The sequence below is a fragment of the Mustela putorius genome, unplaced genomic scaffold (genome assembly GCF_011764305.1).
Source record: "Mustela putorius furo isolate JIRA1106 unplaced genomic scaffold, ASM1176430v1.1 tig00003899_pilon_pilon_pilon, whole genome shotgun sequence".
NCBI lineage: Eukaryota > Metazoa > Chordata > Mammalia > Carnivora > Mustelidae > Mustela > Mustela putorius.
The window spans coordinates 12,450,650-12,475,431 of NW_025422048.1; the positions used below are offsets into that span (position 1 = coordinate 12,450,650).

At 43.4% G+C, this 24,782-nt stretch overlaps 1 protein-coding gene across 7 annotated transcripts in view; it reads left to right on the top strand.

Annotated features, from left to right (window-relative positions):
- The window catches only part of MCF2 (MCF.2 cell line derived transforming sequence), a 103,019-nt gene that overhangs the window by 8,397 nt on the left and 69,840 nt on the right, over positions 1-24,782 (top strand). For all 7 annotated transcript variants that reach the window (XM_045068159.1, XM_045068155.1, XM_045068156.1 and 4 more), the window contains exon 2: positions 20,639-20,707. In XM_045068159.1, the coding sequence (XP_044924094.1) occupies positions 20,683-20,707 (25 nt within the window). In that variant the 5' untranslated portion in view covers positions 20,639-20,682. The remainder of the gene's footprint in view (positions 1-20,638; positions 20,708-24,782) is intronic.

Below are 24,782 nucleotides of genomic sequence, written 5' to 3' on the forward strand. Positions count from 1 at the left end.
TTTTTTTTTATTTTAAAGATTCTGCATAAAAGTGAGATCATCCTAACAGCCTGAAGGTCCATCCATGTTTTCACAAATGGCAGTATTTCCTTTTTATGGCTGAATTTATTTCATTTTACACACACACACACACACACACCCCACGTTGTCTTTATCCATTCCTTTGTGGATGGACACTTAAGTGGCTTCCGAATCTTGGCTGTTGTCCTGAACAGCTATCTTTTTGATATCTGAACATGCAGTGTTCATTGCGCAGATCTCTTTTGGAGTTAGTGTTTTGTTTTGCTCGAAGGTAGATCCCCAGAAGCAGAATTGCTGGATATTATGGTAGTTCTATTTTTAATTTGTTGAGGAACCTCCATTCTGTTTTCCATCATGGCCACGGCAGTTTCCATTCCCACCAAACGGGGCACAAAGTCTCCCTTTTCTCTACATTGTCCCCAACATTCCTTCCTTCTCCTCTTTCTGGTGCTAGCAGTCCTGTCTGGCGGGAGGGGAGAGACAGCTCACTGTGGTTTTGGTTCGCATTTCCCAGACGATTTGTTACTGTTGAGCATCTTTTTATGTACTTGTTGGCTTATTTTTTTACTCATGTCTCCTGAGCAGTTGGTGTCCTATGTAAGAAACACTGGCCTGATCCAAGGTCACAAAATCACACCTGCGTTATCATTGGGGTTTTATAGTTTCCTTGCATTGAGCTCTGACCCATTTTGAGTTGATTTTTGTGCATTATGTGAGTTATGGGTTTCTTCTTTTGCATGTCCATGTATCCAGGTGTCCCTAACACCGTTTGTTGAAAGAATATTCTTTCCCACCGAAATGTCTTAGTACCCCGGCTTTAAATCAACTGACCATAATATAAGGGTTTATTTCTGGACTCTCAATTCGAGTCCACTGATCTGTCCCTAAGTCCATCATTATATTGCTATCGCTCTCTTGATTACTGTAGCTGTGTGCGAAAATGTGAAATCTGACAGTGTGAATTTTTCAAGATTGTCGTCGTCATTCTGGGATCCTTGCATCTGCATGTGAATTTTAGGATTAGTTTAGGATTTTCTGCATTAAAAACTGGCTGGGGGGCGCCTGGGTGGCTCAGTGGGTTAAAGCCTCTGCCTTCTTCTCAGGTCATGATCCCAGGGTCCTGGGATTGAGCCCGCATGCTCAGTGGGGAGCCTGCTTCCCTTCCTCTTTCTCTGCCTGTCTTTCTGCCTACTTGTGATCTCTGTCTGTAAAAAAAACAAAAACAAAAACACACCAAAAACTGGCTGGGATTTTGCCAGGAGTCGCACTGAATTCGTAGATGAATTTAGGGAGTGTCTGATCTTCACTTTTATAGTTGTACAAATTGAGGTCTTCCTAAATATGGGGAATTCACATTTACGGTATTTGGGGATTATTTACTGTGATGCATTCTGGCCCCTCATTGCTCATTCGGGTTGGTTATTCATCCATAGTGTTTCGTGAGTGTAGACAGATTGAGATATATTAACTCATTCCTGTTAGGAGACTTATTCTGGAGACCTTGTAAAAAGCTTGAGAGGCAAACATGTAAATATCCATGAGAGGTTTTCCAAGGAAAAACAAAAGCACAAATGAAGACAAAAATAGTACACTATAATCACTAACTCAGTTGTCTTAGTGTTTTTGGTTCGCATTTGACACCCGAGTCTGTGTGGGCCCAGGACGGGACAATATCGGGGCAAAAGAGAGGCACACATTTTGATCCCACGTTGACTAGGAATCTGTAAAGACCTTTCTGGGCTGGACAAGCCCATTTGTCCGTCAAGAGTGTGATCCCCAACCCTGTGGCCGGAGAAGTCTTTTAGGAAAATAGAGTGTGGGGCCTGGACAGGTAAGTGTAGGCCAGTTCTGCTTGTTGTTTGAAGAAGGAAAAACATTGATTTATCCCTATCTGTACTTAGAGTAAGTCACCACCCCTGTGTAGTGCTTCCTCTGGAATGATTCAGTCCCTCTCAAAATCTCCCTCCTCGAACTGCGAATAATGAATTCATGTGGCTGTGATTGGTAGGCGGGTCCCGAGACCGGGGCAGCTCCTGCCTTTGTTTTCGGAAAAGCCACTGTCTCCACTGGGTGGTTTTTAATCTGAAGGAGGGAGGGAGTTAGAGGCCGGGAAAGCTCCATAGCTTTGCTCAGAGACAGACACCTGCTGGAGACCTAGGCCAGGCAAGGCCCAGCAGCCTGGTGGGGGCAGCAAGCTCTGGGGTAGAGGGGAGCCCCCGGCCCTTCCCACCTGCCCCCCCCCCCTTCCTCAGGTACTTTTGGGCCCTTTATCGCTTTGTCTTCTCGCTTTCCTCTCAGCGCTCTTCTCCTGGCCCAGTGCCTTCCCACCTCCTTTCCTGTGGATGGTGGGTGTTTTTGTTTGTTTGCCTTTGGAAAGGAAGTATCTTTCAATTTTCCATTTTCTTCTGTGCTTATTTTTAATTAAAAAATTCTTTTTCCAGGTTCTATTTTTTTGTAAGTAATTTCTACACCCAGCGTGGGGGTTTGAGCTCATGGCCCCGAGATTAAAAGTCACATGCTCCACCAGCTGGGCCAGCCAGGTGCCCCTGTTTGAATTATTTATCTATGATCTTTGTAAAACATCTAAACAACATATGCCCGTAAACTAATAAGCGAGTTACCGTCGTGCCCAGCCCAGTCCTACTACTAACAGTTCGGGTTCGGAAATTTTCTATGGACACAGATTTATCAATCCAATAAATATTTATTGATCACTTTCTATGGGCTAGACACTGTTGGGATATTTCAGTCAACAACAGACAAAAATCCCTGCCTTCGAGGAGCTTATTTCTAACTGGTGAGAATAACAACTGAAAAGCCTGCATGTATCTAGGTATTTTAGCCAACTGGAATCCTATCCTGTATGCTGATACAGGACTTACATGTCAGTGTGTTTATTTTTATTTTATTTTTTTTAGTGTGTTTATTTTTAAATGATTTCATTCTGGAACTCTTGATGCAAGAGTACAGGAAATGATATATGTGAAATCAGCCTGTTGGGTTATTTACATGTTTTCCTTCTGTAGAGCACAAAGAGGCTACTGCGTCTTTTTAGCGCAAAGGAAGCGTTTGCCCAGTTTTGTCTTAGTGAACTCACAGTTGCAATAAACCCATGGAGAAGCTGTTGTGTTTGAGAATGAAGCATTCTTTACACAGTTATTCACACTGCTTGTGTCTGAATAAGTACATACAATTTATTTAATCTTTCTGTATGTTCTTGGTAGACTGGCCCAATTTTACGTGGAGACCACCTCTAGCTACTTAGGAAAATAATTAATATTAACGGGAGAGTCTTTTCTATTTATTTTTTTTTTAAACAGGAGTTCTAGTAGAGACATTATTTAAGAAATTGATCCTCGGGGTGCCTGGGTAGCCCATTGGGTTAAAGCCTCTGCCTTCGGCTCAGGTCATGATCCCAGGGTCCTGGGATCGAGCCCCGCATCGGGCTCTCTGCTCAGCAGGGAGTCTGCTTCCCCCTCTCTCTCTCTGCCTGCCTCTCTGCCTACTTGTGATCTCTGTCAGATAAATAAATAAAAATCTTTAATAAAAAGAAAGAAATTGATCCTCATTTGTCTGATACATATTTATGGATGTAAAGAACCAATGGATTTAAAATATAATCTCAGGGGGCACCTGGGTGGCTCAGTGGGTTAAGGGTCTGCCTTCGGTTCAGGTGGTGATCCCGGGGTTCTGGGATCGAGCCCCGCATCGGGCTCCCTGCTTTTTCTTCTCCTGCTCCCACTGCTTGTGTTCCCTCTCTGGCTGTCTCTCTCTCTGTCAAATAAATAAATAAAATCGAAAAAAAAATCTAATTTCAGTGTCACCATTATTCATTTATTGATATTCAAATTGTGTCTTACTCACTTCATAAGAAATCCGAACTTTAAAAAATCAACTTATCACTTCCCACCCACCCCCTCCAAGAGTTCACTGACAACATTTTCTTCACTGGCAATCAAGTTTAAAAATCAAGTTATATAGATTTTATATGTGCATACAAATGTGTCTACGTTATATATGTATTTCATATGTATTATATATAATTATATACTGACTTCATTTTTAGTAAGTTGCTAATGGCTCTCTTTGTAAAGCTTCTGGGCCAAATAGGAAGCTTGTAGATGCTATTAGAATATTAATTTTAAATAACTCTGTGGCCAGAAAGTCTGGTCTGGTTGTGGTTGAGCTGCCTTTTCAAATATACTTTGGCTGGGTCAGCATCTGCTGCGGCGCTCAGCCTGCCAGTCACCTTCACGATCGGGGCGGGGGGCGGGGCGGCGGACATCGTGGTTTTTTTCTTCCTTGAGCCTTCATTTGCACCATTGTGCCACTGTTGGCTAAGCTGTTCTGCTGTTCTGCTGTTCAGTATACGGTCTCATAAGAAAAACCATATAGAACGATTTTAAATGATCTTCCCTCCGTTTAAACTGAAATGGTGTGATTAGATATCCTTAGGCATTTTGATGACACTTGAAAGTAATATGTGCATCCAAGGGACATCTTTGAGTTTGCAACTGCAGCTGAACCATGTGATTCATCCCAGCAAAAGGCAGCAGCCAGCCGGGTCTTTATTTGCCGTTTTGCACTTGACAGTTTACAAAAGAGGGTCAGGTTTGCTTCCTTAGTTAATATGTTCCAGGGACCACAAACAGATGTTGTGTGTTCTTCTGCATGCCTTATGAGCTGAAGTAAGTCATTTTAATTGGATTTACGGTTGCAGATGCTATGAATTTCAAAATGAGATTCTCTGAACCCAAGAAGAGATGAATAGCCACGGCATAGGAGATCTGGCCTCTAGTCCTATGTCTACACCGCTTTTGCGAGTTCTGACATTAGTGGGTCATCTCGTCTACTTTTATAGCTTGTGCTTTAAATAACTCCTCTCGAAAGGCCTAAAATTATAATAAAAATGTAAAAAGAGGATAATGTTAATATTTACCTATTGACTAAGCTAGTATGTTCCGAATTATCTAGTGGCAGCTGTGGCTGTAGGGGTTGGGTAGTAAAATTTTATCTTTAAGCTCATGTTCTAACATGTCCCTGCTCATTTGTACTCTGGGTAGTGAATCAGGATGGTTTGGATGACTAGGATGATGCCCCTTTGGTTTACATGCATTTCCCCCAAATTTCTTTGGTTAAGGAATAAATAAGAACATTTAAAATTGTGTGATGAGGAGGGTTTTTTTTTTTTTTTAAACTGTGCCTTCAGAAATACCCAAGGGAGCTCATTCTCAAAGATACTTATTTTGAAGGATTTTATTTTACTTTATTTTTTAAAGATTTTATTTATTTATTTGACAGACAGAGATCACAAGTAGGCAGAGAGGCAGGTAGAGTGGGGGCGGAAGCAGGCTCCCCGCTGAACAGAGAGCTCAATGCGGGGTTCGATCCCAGGACCCTGAGAACATGACCTGAGCCAAAGGCAGAGGCCCAACCCACTGAGCCTCCCAGTCGCCCCAAGGATTTTATTTCTAAGTAATCTCTACACCCAACATGTAGCTCAGACTCACAACCCCAAGATCAGGACTCACATGTTCTTCTGATGGAGCCAGCCAGGTGCCCCTCAAAGACGTTGATTTTCCTAACAATCATATAGTTTTGAAGATGATGCTGATACAGTTTTAAAAGTGCTTATGTCAGTTTGAGGGGGACTGTAAATTTGTTTTATTTCATTTATTATTTGGGTGCAGTTGACTAAAGGGGCTGTAAATTTTACGATACATGATCAAGTCACGAAAGAGCTTTTGCGCTGGAAAAGTAAGAAGAGGCTCCCCTCAGCAGTTTTTACCTTTTGCTATCCCTGTGAGCTCCTTCGTGCTGCAGACTGACTTTGCAAGTGATCTGAAAGATGCAGGAGGGCCCTTTCAAACCCACTATTTTACCTGCCACGCTGGAAATGGTGCCATTCGTGTACTACGTGCGTGTGCCTGCACACATAAACATCAGTGTTTGCAGAAGTTGCAGAAGTGAATCGTTGCCTTCATGTGCAGGACCCCCAAGTCCGTCTGATCTTTGGAAGCAGCGACCTCAGAATGGCGTGGAGGCATGGCCCGAAACTCACAGGCTGAAACTGAGCCCCAGGAGATACTCAGCAGAGGTTAGGGCATCAAACCATTTGTTTCTGTTTTTGCTTTTGTCTTATTATTCCTTTTTGACTTGTGATCTCTTTTATGGGTTAAGTGCCAGGTGTGCTTTCTCAGTGCGCCCCCAGCATCCTGGGCTCCGTGCCGTATGACTCCACACTCTGGGCTGTCACTGCCTCCCGCTCTTCGGTGCAAAGTCCTGTGGGATCCAGGCCAGTGTTTTTTTTTTTTTTTTTTTAATTTTATTTAATTAATTTATTTATTTTCAGAAAAACAGTATTCATTATTTTTTCACCACACCCAGTGCTCCATGCAACCCGTGCCCTCCATAATACCCACCACCTGGTGCCCCCAACCTCCCCCCCCCCCGCCACATCAAACCCCTCAGATTGTTTTTCAGAGTCCATAGTCTCTCATGACTCACCTCCCCTTCCAATTTCCCCCAACTCCCTTCTCCTCTCTAACAGGCCAGTGTTTTAACTGGTTTCTGTGTCCCTGGCCCCGGACAGAGCCTGGCACAAGCCTGGGAGTCTGACAAAGTTTTGTTGAAAGAAGAAATGCGCGAGCGAATAGGATGGCTGATAGCAAGTGAAGACACCTGCCGTGTTCAGGTGGATCCCTGTTGTGTTCCTCCTCCTTCCTCCTTTCATTTCTTCCATTTCCCGTCTTCCCCTAGAATTCCACTTCATGCTACTGGGGGTAAAATCATCTCAAGGTGCCTTCCTTCAAAGGGCAATTAAAAGGTTGAGCATCTGAAGACAGCCAGATCTGTGGACCTTCTTCCAGGGATTGGAACCTATTCATTATTATGGGCTTTGTAAACGAGTGCTAAGACGACCTTGAATGACCTTGAATGCGTAGTAGGTACCCAGGCAACACTTCCCAGTGTGTGATTTGACATACTACATGTCTTTAAAAAGCAAACCTCAGAGTTCCTTTGGTCTTTGTTGCCACATTGAACGGATTTTTTTTTCCCCCCATTTTAGACAGGGTCAAGTCATCGTCTTTACCTTTCAGCTCTATCAGTGTAAAAATTCTACCTGACGTGTTCTCTTTTCTCTTACTATCATCACCAGACCAATTTTTAATATGGTCTTTCAAAATGGATGCTTCATGAAAAAAGCGATCTGTGGTTAAGAGCCAAGGCCAAAACCAAAACAGATCTGTGATTATGTTGTTACACGTTTGGGTCCTTGCTAATGTTGGTTTTTACAGAAATTGTTGCCTAAGTGGTTGGTATAAAAGCTTATCTTATTGTCCTTGAGATTTGCATTTCACACATTACAAAGGCAATCAGGGATCTTTTTAAATGTTTCTTCTTTGTGCGATGCCTTTTTGTGGTACTTTTCGCTTTTCTATGGCGTGATTTGTCTTTTCTGATTGACTTATAATCTCTCATATATCCTTGATTCTGTGTGTTTGTCACTGTACGGATTGCAGATATCTGCACGATTTGTGGCTTCTCTCTCATCATTTTCTTTATGATGTCTTTTGATGAAAGAAAATTTTTGAATTTCATGTAGCCTAAATTATCAGCCTTTTATGCTTTGTACTGCTTGTATTCTGTTTATGTAAGAGGTTCTATCCACAGGTGGTACAGATATTCTCCTATATTTTCTCTGATCTGATTCCCAGTGCTGTGGGCTTTGAATCAAGCGCATGACCATTCAAACCAAGCTCTAAGTCACCTGGGAACTGGCCCATGCCAGAGGGCAGCTGCCTTTCTCAGTCGGCTTCGCTCTCAGGATATGCGCCCTCGAAATGGTTTTAGCCTCTGAGGGTTTCCTTGTCTTCCTGCCAGTTTAGCCATGCATTTGAAAGGAAATTTAACTTTATTTTTCCCACCATGCTTTCGTGTTCTGTAACAAGAAGGTTTTTTCAGGATTTCCCCCCTTGTAACCAATAAGGGAAGCTTCTCTGTGTTTTTTAGACTTGAAAGTTCAAGTCTTTTTATTATTATTATTTTTTTTTAAAGATTATTTATTTATTTATTTGACAGAGAGAGAGAGAGAGAGAGAGATCACAAATAGAGAGGCAGGCAGAGAGAGAGGGAAGCAGGCTCCCTGCTGAGCAGAGAGTCCTATGTGGGACCCGATCCCAGGACCCTGAGATCATGACCTGAGCTGAAGGCAGCGGTTTAACCCACTGAGCCACCCAGGCGCCCAGGTCTTTTATTATTTTTTAAAAGATTTTTATTTCTTTATTTGAGAGAAGAGAGGGCGAGAGTGTGAGTAGCTGGTGGGGGCGGAGGGAGAGGGAGAAGCAGGCTCCCTGCTGAGCATGGGGCCGGACCTGGGGAGGCCTGCCTCACCCCTTCCCCGCAACCTGAGATCATGACCTGAGCCAAAGTCAGGTGCTTGGCCAACGGAGCCACCCAGGCGCCCAGGAAGTTCAAGTCTTATGTTCAAATATGAGATCTTCTGAGTTTTCCTTATATACAAGACCTGAGATACAGACCGGAAACACGAGGTACATACTCCCCTACGTGCAGATGAGCTAAAAGGTGCAAGTGGTATTCTGGCCCCTGGCGCACTTGTGACTGGGGAAGGGGAGAGTTGAAATCTCTGCAGGACCGCACTGCTAACCCAGTGCTTGCTGCCGCTTCCTGAATGCTCCCTTGTACACTCAGCCTTTAACATTACACTTGTTTTTTTCTTTATTCTCTAACAATTTAACATTTATCGAGCGTTTGCCATACACTGGGCAGTGTTCCAAGTCTTTGTATTAACAGATTCACTCATCACAATCACCCGACGAAACGGGGACTATCATTTTGGTCATTTTACCAATAAAGGAAACTGAGACACCTGTTTTAGTAGGTCTAAGGTCGTACAACTTGCAAGTGCTAGAGCTGAAACTGGAACCCAGACACTTTGTCCCTGGAGCATGTACTCAGGACTGTGCTCTATTACCTCAATAAAAAATACTTATTTTCTGAAAAAAGCAGCATTTTGTGTATATACATCACCTAAGATAAAAACCATATATAGCCCCCCATGTCACTATGGCTTATCTTTATGCACAACCTTCACCTTTGTTTCCCTTAACACCTATTTCCAAAAGACAAGCTTACCTCTGTTTCTCACGATGAAATTCCTTAGGAAGGAGACGTAGAAAATGTGCATCCTTTGCTCCAGTGAACATTTTTCTTACAAACACCGATTCCTCCCCTCATTTCATTTTTGGAAGTTTTATTGAGATATAGTTCACTTACCGCACGATTTACCCATTTGAAGTGTCAAATTCAGTGTTTTTTTAAAAGATTTTCTTTATTTATTTGACAGAGAGAGAGAGAGAGAGATCACAAGTAGGCAGGGAGGCAGGCAGAGAGAGAGGGGGAAGCAGGCTCCCTGCTGAGCAGAGAGCCCGATGCGGGGCTCGATCCCAGGCCCCTGAGATCATGACCTGAGCTGAAGGCAGAGGCTTTAACCCACTGAGCCACCCAGGCGCCCCCAAATTCAGTGTTTTTAACACATTCACAGCTGTGTAGCTGTCACTGCAATCAGTTTTAGGACATTTCATCATTCCTAAAAGAAACTCTGTGTGCCCTTCTGCTGTCATGCCCCCAAGGGCCCCATTTCCCTAGCCCTAAGCCACCATGAATCTACTCTCAGTCTCTCTCTATGCCTATTCGGGGTATCTCCTATAAATGGAACAGTATAATTTGTGGCTTCTTTAACTTAGTAAAATATTTTCAGGATCCATCCATGCCTGCCTTACTCCTTCCTTACCGTAGTGCCGAGTAATACTCCATTGTGTGGATGCGCCACGCTTTGTTTATCCCGTCCGTCTGCAGCCGATGGCTTTTTGTGTTGTTTCTACCTTTTGGTTATTATGAATAATGCTATTAACGTCCCTGTCATGTTTTTATGTGGATGTATGTTTTGATTTTTGTTAAGATTTTATTTTATTTTATTTTTTTAAAAAGACTTTATTTATTTGACAGACAGAGATCACAAGTAGGCAGAGAGGCAGGCAGAGAGAGAGGGGGAAGCAGGCTTCCCGCTGAGCAGAGAGCCCGATGTGGGACTCGATCCCAGGACCCAGGGATCACGACCTGAGCCGAAGGCAGCCGCTCAATCAACTGAGCCACCCAGGCGTCCCTATTTCTATATTTTAAAAGTGTTATTGTTTTAGGGGTACCTGGGTGGCTCAGTGGGTTAAGCCTCTGCCTTCAGCTCAGGTCATGTTCCCAGGGTCCTGGGATCGAGCCCTGCATTGGGCTCTCTGCTCAGCAGGGAGCCTGCTTCCTCCTCTCTCTCTCTTTCTCTGCCTGCCTCTCTGCCTACTTGTGATCTCTGTCTGTCAAATAAATAAATAAATTCTTTAAAAAAAGTTCTATTGTTTTAGATCTTACATTTCAGTGTTTGATCTATTTTGAATTCACTGTTATCTATGGTATAAGGTAGAGTTCCACCTTTATTCCCCGCCGCCCAACTTCATTCTTTTGAATGTGGGTATCCTGGTTTCCCATCCCCATTTGTTGAAAAGACTATTCTTTTCCTCATTGAATTGTCTCCTCCTTGACAAAAATCAGTTGATAATGATGTGTCAGCTTAGTTTCCTCAGTTTCGACATGTACCACTCTGGTGGGAGATGTTGACGGTGGGCAAGACTGTGCGTATGTAGGGGTAACAGGGATATGGCAGCTCTCTGTATTTTCCCTTCAATTTTGCTGGAAACCTAAAACTGCTCTAAAAAAACTTTTTAAAAAAGATTTTATTTATTTGAGAGAGCTCGCAAGTGAAAGGGAGAGGAACAGAAGGAGAGGGAGAGGAGGACTCCCTGCTGAGCAATGAACCAGATGCGGGGGATGTGGAGGGGGGATGGGGGGGATGCGGGGGATGCGCTGAAGCGGGACTGGACTCCCTGCAACCTTGATCCTGGGACTCCTCTGGGATCATGACCTGAGCCAAAGGCAGACGGTTAACCGACAGTGCCACTCAGGTGCCCCTAAAAATAGTCTTTAAGAAGTGAACTTGAGGGGGTACCTGGGTGGTTCAGTGGGTTAAAGCCTCTGTCTTCGCCTCAGGTCATGATCCCGGGGTCCTGGGATCGTGCCCTGCATTGGGCTCTCTGCTCATAGGGGAGCCTGCTTCCTCCTCTCTCTCTGCCTGCCTCTCTGCCTACTTGTGATCTGTCTGTCAAATAAATAAAAAAATCTAAAAAAAAAAAAAAGAAGTGAACTTGATCATTGCAAAAGAAATGTGGAAAATATGCCCCCCAAATGAAATTTATGGCCCAGTGGAAAAACCCTATTAACACTGGAGTATATTTCTTTTTCTTTTCTTTTTTTTTAAAGATTTTATTTATTTATTTGACAGACAGAGATCACAAGTAGGCCAAGAGGCAGACAGAGAGAGAGAGAGGGAAGCAGGCTTCCTGCGGAGCAGGGAGCCCGATGCGGGGCTCGATCCCAGGACCCTGAGATCATGACCCGAGCCAAAGGCAGCAGCCCAAACCACTGAGCCACCCAGGCGCCCCTGGAGTATATTTCTTTACAGATTTTGTTAAATAGTTACATAGTTGACATTATACTGAATGGACAGGGTTTTTTTTTTTTTTTCCAAGATTATTTATTTATTTATTTGTCAGAGAGAGAGAGAGAGACAGAACCTACAAGCAGGGGGAGCAGCAGGCAGAGGGAGAAGCAGACTCCCCAGGGAGCGAGGAGCCCAATATGGCACTGGATCCCAGGACTGTGGGATCATGACCTGAGCTGTAGGCAGACACTTAACCGACTAAGCCATATAGGCATCCCTAAATGGACAATTTTGATTTCTTTTTTCATGCCACATTGTCTTATAGCATATGACATCTCAGACAACGGTTGTAGGGACACCTGGCTGACCCAGTACGTAGAGCATCTGACTCTTGATCTCTCAGGGTCAGGAGTTCAAGCCCTGTATTGGGCATGGAGCCTAATTTAAAAAATAAAACGACAGTCATGAAAGGTAATGATATATATGTGTGACATATATATACACACATATGTATACATATGTATAATGACGTATATGTGTGTGTATATAGCTCAACCCCAAAGAGCTTGGGAATTTATTTTGTAATTTCCTATTTTTCCTTTTTGTGTTTGTAATTGATTTGTTCTAAGGTACTTAATATAGTTTTTAAAGAAGATTTATTTATTTGACAAAGAGAGAGAGAGAGAGATCACAAGTTAGCAGAGAGGCAGGCAGAGAGAGAGGGGGGAAAAGGCTCCCTGCTGAGCAGAGAGCCTGATGCAGGGCTTGACCCCAGGACCCTGAGATCATGACCTGAGCCGAAAGCAGAGGCTTAACCCACTGAGCCTCCCAGTTGCAACAATATAGTTTTTTTTAAAACGTTTAAATTCAGTTAGCCCACTTACAGTACATCATTAGTTTCAGATGTAGTGTTCAGTGATTCAGCAGTTGCCTAGAACACCCAGTGCTCATCACATCACGTGCCCTCATTAATGCCCATCACCCCGGTACCCACACCCCCTACCTCCTCCCCCGCAACCCCCAGTTTGTTTCCTAGACTTAAGAGTCTCTCATGGTTTGTCTCCTTAACATAGGGTTTTAGATGGGAAAAGGAAAAACTGAGTAAAATGTGTTGGTGTTTCCAAGATATCTCAAGATTTCAGAAATGTTACCAGTGGGAAAAAATGGGTCTTTTAGAAGAGTAGTCAGGTCAAGGTTTGTCTGGAGCTTATGACACACAAAAGAGGGACTTTCCTTTTTCTTCCCGCATGGTTTGTTGTATAGGAGCTCACCAACAACCTGACTCGTGTGGCCTGAGGTTGTACTTTAAGTGAGTAGCTCATTGATTATGGAATCCGCCAGCTGCGGCAACCCTGCTGTGCTGTTACAGGAATCGCCTGCTTGGAAAATATCCTTGTGCTACGCCAGTGGTCCTGGCTCTGAGGCATTTCAGAAGCCTGCTCTCCACTTTCTGCTTCTAGTCTTGCTTTCTAGCTGTAGCTAGGCTAGCCCATGCTCTAAACTCAAATCCTATCAGGTTACCTAGAGCCCCTGATGCCTTCACTTACTTCTGCATTGGAACCTGGAATGTCCTTTGGTCTCCTGTCTGCAGTTTGAATCCTAATCAGTTTTCAAGGCCCAGCTCAGATGTCACATCATCTATGACACTTTCCTTTTTCTCTTTGTTCAATGTAGATGTAATAATCTCACTCGCCCCATACCCTCTCTTGTATGTTTCTCTTATAGCAGACACTGTCTTACACTGTCTTTTATGACCTGGTGTCCTATCTTCTAATTTTTAAGCTTTGCAAGGTGAGAGACTCTTGTTTATATTCCGATGGGCCACAGCACCCAGCAGAGAACAACAAATAGAAATCCAATAGATATTTGGTGAATTGAATTAGAGTGGATTGGCCGGAGGCTCCTGTACGTTGTTAGCAGAAGAAGGATTTAGCAAGAATCTTGGTTGTCTTTTGTTAGCACAGAATTATGTGAGTCTCTCATACTGTACCTCTGTTGTAGAACAGAATATGGCATGGTTTGTTCTATTGTGGCGTAACGGGAATTCATTTTGTGATGTTTTCAGAATTACCCTTTTGTTTATTCCACTATTTAAAGCATATCACAAATCAAGACAGCATTTCAATTTGTTGCATGTGCTAAGTCATTACTATTTACAGATGGGTAGTGTATCTGCCTTTCATACTAAAAGGGAAAAATTACACTCGTAGAATTCCATCTGCCTTGCAACAGGATTTAGGACTGAAAACCTAATTTTATCTGAGTTCTGCACATCAGCAATAGGGAACTTTCAAAGAGATGATTGCTAAAAGTAAGCATCATTGTTAAGAATTTCAAGCTGTAAAAATAATGGAGTTCCTTGCAAAAGATTGTTTATAAACATTCTTGATACAGTTTGGAATGATCCTCTTCCTGGAAGATGGGAGGTCACAGAAACGTATCTAGTTAGTCATTTGCATTAGAGCTAATTGCTTACATTCTTCTGAGTGCAGATTTTAGATGATCTGGGAACCAAATAGACGACACTGTAAAAGCTTCTTCTAGATCTACTAGATGCTACCTTGAGTCTGAACATGCTTGGTGCCTGGCAGTTGTTCAGTAGGAATTTCTTGAATGAATAAATGTGAATGAGAGCCCCTCCAAGCCTCTTTGGTCTTCTGCAAGGTAAGAGTTCCACTATCCCTCTTGGAGGATTTTGTCGTTGAGACCAGAGCAAATGCATCCAAAGTGCTCTACGCTGAGCCTGGCAAGTAGTAGGATCGGCAGATGATAACCGTTTTCAATCACATCTGCCACTTTCTCCTCTGTTTTCCTGCTGGTGATGGCGGCAGGTTGATGGCCGTAGAAGAGACCGTATCCCTCTGGTGGACGTTTCTGTTACTTTCCCTTCTGTTTTATTTAATTTTTTAAAAAAGATTTTATTTATTCATTTGTGAGAGAAACAGTGAGAGAGAACCCACAAGCAAGGAGAGGGGGAGTGGCAGAGGGGGAAGCAGGCTCCCCGCTGAGCAGGGAGCCCGATGCGGGGCTCGGTCCTAGGACCCTGAGATCATGGCCTGAGCCGAAGGCAGAGGCTTAACCAGCGGAGCTACTCAGGAACTCTTTTCCCTTTTATTTTAATCTGAGCTTTATTTTTGCTCCTGATTTTTAGGAAAATGTGAGAATATAGAGTTATTTCCCTCTGAAGCATTTTGTCTGCCGTAGCTCTTGAGTACCTGGGCAGAATGGCACGTGCGTGCAGCGTGGTTCAGAACTTTTCTTCTGTTGCATGTGAACAGAAAGCCCAGAGAAAGGATGAGGTACATGAGAGAGTGCCACTGTGAAATAAAGTTCAAGGGTTGAAATTACTGCTCTTATACACCAGAATCTGGAGTGAAAATGCTTTCTATAAAATGAGAATGCTTGGGGCGCCTGGGTGGCTCAGTGGGTTAAAACCTCTGCCTTCAGCTCAGGTCGTGATCCCAGGGTCCTGGGATCGAGTCCCGCATCAGGCTTTCTGTGCTCCATGGGGAGCCTGCTTCCCCCTCTCTCTCTGCCTGCCTCTCTGCGTGCTTGTGATCTCTCTCTGTCAAATAAATAAATAAAATCTTAAAAAAAAAAATGAGAATGCTTACAGGACACCCGGCTGGCTCGGTCAGTGGAGTGTGCAACTCTTGTTCTCAGGATCATGGGTTTAAGCTCCATGTTGGGTGTAGAGATCACTTTTTTTTTGAAGTAGGCACCATGCCCAGTGTGAGGTTTGAACTCACAACCCCAAGATCAAGAGTCACGTGCTCTACTGACTGAGCTGACCAGATTCCCTGGGTAGAGAGATTACTTTTAAAAGATTTCAAGGGGCCTACTTATGATCTCTGTCTGTCAAATAAATAAATAAAATTCTTTAATTAAAAAAAAAGATTTCAAATATTAAAAAATGAGAATGCTTGTAGATACCAGCTTACTTAACTTTCTTTCTTTCTTTTTTTTTTTTTTTTTAAGTAGGCTCCATGCTCAGGATGGAGCCCATTATGGGACTTGAACTCATGACCCTGAGATCAATACCTGAGCTGAGATCATGAGTCAGACATTTAATTGACTGAATCATTCAGGTGCCCACAGCCACTGCCCCCCCGCCCCCGCCTACTTAACTTTCTAAACTATCATTTTCCCTACAGGAGTTGATAAATCAGTAGAATTTGAATTCCTTGGAATGGTAATACATACTCGTATCATGGAGGTATAGACTCTTGGAGAAATAGGACATGAAAGATAGTTTATTCCAACCCAACTACACACTTGATTGTCCTCGCCAGCCTCTTTACCAAAGAACACCTTGGGTTTTGTTCCAGCACCATTTGTGATAGGGAAGGGCTGCTTTCTGTACCTACCGTGGCTCATGTCATCTACAAATAGATCTGACTTTTAGAACAAAATGCTTCTTTACATGGAGTCTGGATAGCTTGCTCTCTGTTGCTGTTGCTTTGTCTTCTGTCCTTCTCCCTCTCTCTCTCTCTTTCTCTGAGGAAAAGCCAACCAAGCAGTGAACCAACTGCCTAATTAACCAACCAACCAACAAACCAAAAGAGTACACGATCAAATAGGTATGCATTCTGCATATAGCCCAAGGAGTTGCATCGTGTGTATGTGTACGTGTTGGGAAGGTTGTAGTATGCTTAACACTCAACATTTCACAAACGTATGTGATCAGGAACCTATACTCGTAACCGGAGCATCTATCCAATCTTAACAGTATGTAGTACATAATAGGTACTCAATCAATGTTTGTTTAAAAAAGTGAATGAATACAAAATCTATCTTTATGAAGGGCACCTTGTATCAAGGTGACAGGTGTTCTCCATCTCTGCAAGTGATACAACCAAAATGAGTCAACTAATTGGATGGGTAACCCTTCCTCCTCTGTGAACCATCCATCCAAACTATGCTCTTGATTTCCGCACACTTTTGGACTTTTAAATTCTTCATATTAGAATTCTGAGCTTGTTTCCTCATTTGCACAAATCCTTTCTTTTTTCTTTCTTCTTTCAAAGATTTTTTAAAATTTATTTGACAGACAAGTAGGCAGAGAGGCAGGCAGAGAGAGAGGAAGGGAAGCAGGTTCGCTGCTGAGCAGAGAGGCCGATGCGGGGCTTGATCCCAGGACCCTGGGATCATGACCTGAGCTGAAGGCAGAGGCTTTAACCCACTGAGCCACCCAGGGTCCCCTGTACAAATCCTTTTTTAAAAAAAAAAATTCATTAATTTATTTGAGACTATGAGTGGGAGGGACAGAGGGGGGGAGAGAGAGAGAGAGAGAGAGAATGAATCTCCAGAAGATTCTGTGCTGAGTGTGAGCCCAGTGCAGGGCCTGATCTCACAACATTGAGAACGGCACCCAAGCTGGAACCAAGAGTCAGACACCTCACTGACCAACCCACCCTGGTGCCCCAACTCCTTTTTGTTTTTTAAGTAATCTCTACACCCAATGTGGGGCTCAAAATCACGACCTGAGACCAAGAGTCGCAAGCTCCGCTGACTGAGCTGGCCAGGGACCCCTGCACAGCTATCTTCTATAAAGGAGGTATTAGTTTAAAAAAAAAAAAAAAAGTGGTATTCGGCACGCCTGGGGGGCTCAGTTGGTGGAGTGTTTGAATCTTGGTTTCGGCTGAGGTCACGAGACTGAGCCCCGCATGGGATTGGGATTCTCTCTCTCCCCTGCCTCTGCCCCTCCCCCGCTTGTGCTTGCTTGCTCCCTCTCTCTCTAAAACAAATATATATATATATTTTTTTTAAAGGAAGAAATATTAGGGGCGCCTGGGTGGCTCAGTGGGTTAAGCCTCTGCCTTCGGCTCAGGTCATGATCCCAGGGTCCTGGGATCGAGCCCCGCTTCGGGCTGTCTGCTCAGCGGGGAGCCTGCTTCTCCCTCTCTGCCTGCCTGCCTCTCTGCCTACCTGTGATCTCTCTCTGTCAAATACATGAATAAAATCTTAAAAAAAAAAAAAAAGAAGAAATATTACTGATGAGTTTGATTGATGGTCAAGGCAGTGAAAGCTGGTCTCTTTTGCTTCCCAATCATACGTGTGGATTAAATGAGTCGGCAAAGCCCTTGTCTTTTGTTTGCAGCTTGTACTTGATCGTGCTCGCCTGTGCAGGTGCGGGGTTCTGCCGCAGAGCTGAGGAGCTCCTCCATCGGGGGCGGGGGGGCGGTTAGGGTGTTTGTCAGATGACTGTTGAGTCTCTGCCCTCTTTTTGGCTTCCCAGTCAGCTCTTTCTCAGCTGAGCAACTAGTCCGAAGTGAGAACGCATATCCCTTTGACTTCCACATGGGCCTCTTGTCCAATGTGAACCTGGTCCCCTAGGAACATGCTGTAATGTGAACTTGATTCCATTTTCACGACCTAGGCTGTTCATTTCTCATGCCCAGAGTAAAAGAGTTGAAAGGGTCAGCTAGAGGAACGTTACAGATCCTATTTGTTCTCACTTTTTTTTTTTTTTTTTAAATTTCAGGAGGAAATGTGTGTGGAAATTCCAGAAGGTCAGCGTCCGCTTTCTCCCCAAAGTCCCTTCTCTCTCTCTCTGTTCTCAGCAACCATCTCTTGTGTTTGCGGCTACGCGCTGGTAGCCCTGTGTCTTCTGCCTCCGCTGTGTGCCCGCCCTTCAGTCCGCTTCCCGTCCAGAACTCGATCGTTCCTGCAAGCAGCCACCTCTCCTCTCTCAGCCACCATCTCTTCCGTTCTCATTAGTAGGGAAGTGTGACTTTTCTGGCACAGTCGTGGGAGATCTTTTACTATGGAAACATCAGTATGTTTTCCTTATAACTCTGGATGTTACCTGCTCTTGAATCTCCTAGAATGTGAGGGGCCCGAGAAGGCATTTGCCATTATCACAGTCACTTCTGGAACGGGGGACAGTGAGGCATGCAGTGGGGCGCGTCTTGCTCAGGGTCACAGAGTCGGCTCTAGGCCCAGGTCCTTCCACTTGCAGCCCTTGGCCTTTTATTTTTATGTGCTGGTGCCTCTTACTACATGACTGGATTAAAGAATTGGACGGCAGGAGGACACGCTCTCTGTGGTCACGCGCGAGCCCGAGTGGTAATGGGAGGGCGTCAAGCTGCAGATGTTAGTTCTTGCAGACGGGCCCTCTGACGTAGGCCTCACTGCTCGATCTCGAGAGAGCTTCCTTCTGATCAGTACAGGGGAGAAATTTCGGTCTTATTATTTAGGAATGTTTTAATGTCTAATGCCGTGTCATGGAAGCGATGCGACACACGCGGGGCATTGCCATTTTTGCAGGCCTCTAAGAGCAGAGAGACTTCTAGACCTCTGCATTATCCCCGTTCTCACCCCTTCTCCACGTCTCCACACCTAAGCGTGTCCGTGTGGGACCCACGTTTGTGGCTTCCACAAACCCATTCTTTTAGCTGAGGAGACCTGCAGGGTTTAAAAAAATAACTGTTCCGCAGTGTGGACGTGGAGGCCCAGAAAGGTGAACACAAATGTCAGGAGTCTACTCTTTCTTGTCACTTACAAGAAAGTTTTATTTTATTTGAAAGATTTTATTTATTTGACACACAGAGAGAATACAATGAGACGAGGGAGAAGCAGACTCTCCCCTGAGCAGGGAGCCTGATGTGGGGCTCGATCCCAGGACCCCAGGATCATGACCAGAGCTGAAGACAGACGCTTTAACTCACTGAGCCACCCAGGCGCCTCTACAAGACAAGTTTTAGGAATTGATTTTTATGTCCGGACAAGTTGCAGATTTTTAATGGCATGTGTCTTAGGAAAATAAACATGTCACTTAATTTTTTTTATGATTTTATTTATTTACTTAACAGACAGATCACATGCAGGCAGAGGGGCAGGCAGAGAGAGAAGAGGAAGCAGGCTCCCTCCTGAGCAGAGCGCCCCATGTGGGGCAGATCTCAGGACCCTGGGATCCTGGCCTGAGCGGAAGGCAGAGACTTTATTTAACCCACTGAGCCACCGAGGCGCCCTGTCACTTAATGTTTTTACCTTTCAAATCAGTATTTAGGTGAGGGACACGTCATTCTGTAACAGGAACCCATTCCTCTGTCTACTGTGGACTCCCGGAGAACTTGTTTATCTCGTGCCCTTGAGCAGGATTATTTCTGGTAAGCAGCATCCATCTGGCTTCTCTAAGAGATGCGGAACCACAGGCATTAAAACCAGCAATCCAAAATAGCCTTGTTTAATGACCCATTTTCTTTAAAAAGTTATCCTTGCTCATCGACCAGAGGCAGGTAGTAGACTTTGATTTTCAGCCCCTGTAGAGTTCACCGGAATGGAACATTACAGATCAGCACTTGCGATCTGGGGCAACTAAAACTTACCGAGCAGCGCGTGCACGTTATTCTGCCCGTGATAATCAACGCCAAGTTCGTCCGTTACCGTCGACTGAACACCAACTAGTGTGCCGATTCTTTTGCAGTTTGTTGGCACAGAGCCCTGTGAGGTAGATATTATCGTGCCCAGTTTATAGGGCACGGGCGTGTTTGTATGGCCAGTAAATGCAACAGGCTGAGATTTGGACCTGTGTCTGTCTGCCTCCAAAGCAACACGCTTAACCACTCCACTGTACTCTCTCTGACTCTCCTCCTGACTTCCAAGACGGGATAAGAATACCTTCTTCAGGGATATTTTAAGGATCCAATAATATAAAAGATCTGAGAAGTGCTTTGTAATTGATCATAAACTTTGTAGAATGAAAGGCATTATCAGAAGTAGCAGACAGTCTGCCACCACGTCTCTATGTGACAGTATACCCTTTAAATAAATCTGGATGTCCTATGGAAGTGGGACCTTTGTCCCTGGCTTTCCGGGGAGTAGTTTATGTTCTACCTTCAAGTTCAGAGAACATGGACACTGGTCCTACTTACCCAGTGATATTTTCAAGGGTGCGATTTGCTTGCCGTGTAGTTGGGAGGAGGAAAGAGATGAGCAGTGCGTCTGCGGCCCCCCAGGGTGCCTTTTAGCATCATGAGAAATCATGTGGCTGTTTCTAGCTGTGCTCTAACGTGCATGCCACCTCTGTCCCTTTCTCGTTTGTCATAGAAACTGAGCTGCTTCTCTGTGCAAAGGACATCAGTCATTTCTTAATGCAAGATATCGCCTTCTTGTCTGGTAAGTAGACTTTTCATGTATTCCGACCAGATAAATATATGACCCTCTTAGCAAAATGAGTGTGGGCTTTATGATATAAGTGGCCACACACACACATGTCTTTTTGTAACTGGCTTATTTCACTTAGAAGGGTCCACCCAAGCTATATAGGTCAGTATATGTCAGAATTTCCTCCCTTTTTAAGACTTAATACTATTCCCTTGCATGTATCTACTACATTCATCCACTGAGGGACGGCTCAATAGCATTCCTTTTTCTTAGAGAGATAACTGGTAAACCCTCCTTCTCTTTCAGACTCATTCAGAAATCTAGGGAAAGTTTTGCTTCAAGACAAGCAAATGACTTTCAGGTATTAATTTGAACTATAGCGTTAAACATTATTATACCAAACAGATACAAGAAATTTACGAGTTTGCATTGTCTGCATGAAAATGAATGCTTCTTCGGAGTTGAGAAGAACAGATCTCACTCCTTTTATGTAGTTTAATTGTTGCGCCTGAAGTGGTATCAGCATGCTCAGTTTACTAAACAAGCATTTACTTTATAGATGATCCTAATTGGACACTTCAGTCTGGCCTCTGCTTTAATGATTATAATGAACAGTAATTGTGAATTAGTGGTGACTTAATTAATGTAGCTTTATGTTTTATTCTTATAAGTGCTATCAATGTGTGACATGTTGTCACTCTTGAGATTTCCTCAAATCCCCACCTGTGTTCCATACAGAACAACCCTCAAGCCTTGTCCCCCCATCCAGACCTCTGCCACAGTTTCTTTATCTCCTTTTGGTAATTCTTTTCTTTTTTTTTTTCTTTTTTAAAGATTTTTATTTATTTGACAGAGAGAGGCACAGCGAGAGAGGGAACACAAGCAGGGAGAATGGGAGAGGGAGAAGCAGGCTTCCCGCCGAGCAGGGAGCTCGATGTGGAACTTGATCATGACCTGAGCCGAAGGCAGACGCTTAATGGTTGAGCCACCCAGGCACCCCCCCTTTATTTATTTATTTTTTTCCCAAGATTCTGGTTATCATTTTCAAAATGCTTCAGCATATTGGTTCTTCTGAAGAAAGGGTTTCCGGTGGAAAAATAATTAAAACCTTCCAATTTGGAATATAAGCCCCTCTCATTCTTTTCTCACACATTTACTACCTAGCAGGGCACTTGTAGGTACTCAGTGGTAATAAGAGTTTATAGATTCATCCATGATCATCTACCCCTATAAGAACCTATGTGCATTCTTTCCTTTGACAGATAAAGCTTTCCTAAGTGCTAGTTGGTTCTGTCTTTAACTGGAGTGCTTACCAGCTTGCTTGGGAAAGTCTGTTATATTAAATATAATATACATATGTTAAGTTTTATGTTATATATTATTTGTTTTTTATGTCTTTATCTTAAGTAAACTCTATACCCAACAAGCTCATGATCTCAAGATTAAGAGTCACACACTCTACTGCCCTTGTTATGTAACATTCATATGACTGGTTCTCTGCCATATTCTACCTATAGAAGCCCTTTGTTTAATGTTTTGCTGTATGTCTTGGTTTAGAGTTGTACAGTTTCTCTTTCGAGTTCCTTTGAAACTCTTGGGTAGACGCTGTCATTGTTCAGGATAATCTTCATCCTGTTCTCTAAGCTTAGAAGATTTATCATTTGATGTAATAGTTTGAATCAAGAAGATGACTTGGGAATGGGGACTCCCCGTCACGTTTCTCTTGGTAAAGATTAAGGCAGTGAATGAATTTGTTTTTTTTTCCAAGTGCACCAAGAAAGAATGTGTATTCTGCTTTTGTTGGATGGAATCTTCTGTTAGTGTCAATTAGGTCATGTTGGTTACAATTGTTGCTCAGGTGTACTGTATCCTTGCAGATTTCCTGCCTCCTTGTTCTATCAATTATTGAGAGAGGGGTGGTAAAATTTATTTTTTATTTTTATTAAAATCTCTTTAAAAGATTTATTTATTTATTTTTAAAAGACTTTATTTATTTATTGGACAGACAGAGATCACAAGTAGTCGGAGAGGCAGGCAGAGAAAGAGTGGGAAGCAGGCTCCCTGCTGAGCAGAGAGCCCGATGCAGAGCTTGATCCCAGGACCCTGAGATCATGACCTGAGCCAAAGGCAGAGGCTTAATCCACCTAGGTGCCCCTTTTATTTATTTTTTAAAAGATTTTTATTTATTTGACACACATACACACACACACAGAGCACAAGTAGGGGAGCAGTAGGCAGAGGGAGAGGGAGAAACAGGCTCTCCACTGAGCAGGGAGCCTGATGCGGGGCTCAATCCCAGGACCCTGGCATCATGACTTGAGCTGAAGGCAACTCCCTAACTGACTGAGCCACACAGGTTCCCCCGATTTATTTATTTTAGAGAGAGCGAGCGAGCATGTACATGAGTGGGGGGAGGGGCAGAGGGAGAGATTGAGAGTGCACGAGAATCTCAAGCAGAGTTCTCACTGAGCTCAGAGCCTGACTTAAGGCTAGATCCCAGTACCCTGAGATTGTGACCTGAGCCAAAACCAAGAGTCAAATGCTTAACTGACTGTGCCACCCAGGCGCCCCAGTGGTAAAAATTTTTGACTGAAGTTGTGGATTGGACTGTTTCTCCTTGCACTTCTACCATTTTTTGTTTCATGTATTTTAAAGCTGCTATCAGGTACATAAGCATTTAGGATTGTTATATTCTCTTGATGAATTTACTACAGTTTGATAATCAAATGATTTTCTTAGTATGTAGTAATATTTCTGACTCTGAAATCTATTTTGTCTAAAATTAGACAACTTCCTTTTGACTAATTCTAGCATGGTATATCTTTTTCTGTCCTTTTCCTTTTAATGCATTTGTGCTTCCTATTTAAATTGTGTTTCTGGGGTGGCTGGCTGGCTCAGTTGGTAGAGCATGCAACTCTTGATTTTGGGCTTTCGAGTTGAAGTCCCATATAGAGTGTAGAACTTACTTAAAAAAATAAAAATAAGGGGCGCCTGGGCTGCTCACTGGGTTAAGCCTCTGCCTTCGGCTCAGGTCATGATTCCAGAGTCCTGGGATCGAGCCCCCCATCGGGCTCTCTGCTCAGTACGGAGCCTGCTTCCCCTCTCTCTCTCTCTCTTCCTGCCTCTCTGCCTACTTGTGATCTCTCCCTCTCTGTCAAATAAATAAATAAAATCTTAATAAATAAATAAGATTACATTAAAAATTAAAGTGTGTTTCTTATAGACAGTTTATAGTTGGATCTCAGTTTTTTTTAATTCAAATTGATCATCTCTAACTAATTGGGATGTCAAGATTATTTACATTTAATATGATTTTTCATATGAGTGGGTTTAAATCTACCATCTTGCTATTTGTTTTCTATTTACCCCTTTAGTTCTTTGTTTTGTTCCCCTCCATTTTTGCTTTCTTTGGGGTTAAGTATTTTTATCAGTCCACTTTATCTCCTTTGCCATTGTCTTATTTTTTGAAGTTAAAATTTTTTTTTAGTAACCTTTACACCCAACATGGAGCTTGAACTCACAATCTTAAGATCAAGAGTCACGCTTGGGGCGCCTGGGTGGCTCAGTGGGTTAAGCCTGTGCCTTCAGCTCAGATCATGGTCTCAGGATCCTGGGATCGAGTCCCGCATCAGGCTCTCTGCTCAGCAGGGAGTCTGCTTCCCTCTCTCTCTGCCTACTTGTGATCTCTCTCTCCGTCAAATAAATAAATAAATAAAATCTTAAAAAAAAAAAAGTCTCATGCTCTTCCAACTGATCCAGCCAGGTGCCCTGCCATTTACATATTTTTATTGTACATTGAATTTTTTTATAACCTTACATATTTATTTATTTATTTGTTTGTTTGTTTATTTATTTTATCGTGTTATGTTAGTCACACAAAATACATCATTAGCTTTTGATGCAGTGTTCCAAGAGTCATTGTTTATGCAGCACACCCAGTGCTCCGTGCCATCCGTGCCCTCCTTGATACCCACCACCAGGCTCACCCAACCCCTTACCCCTCCCCACTGAAACCCTCAGTTTGTTTCTCAGAGTCCACAGTCTCTCTCCTCTCCCCCTCTGATTTCCAATTCGCTTATCATTTCTT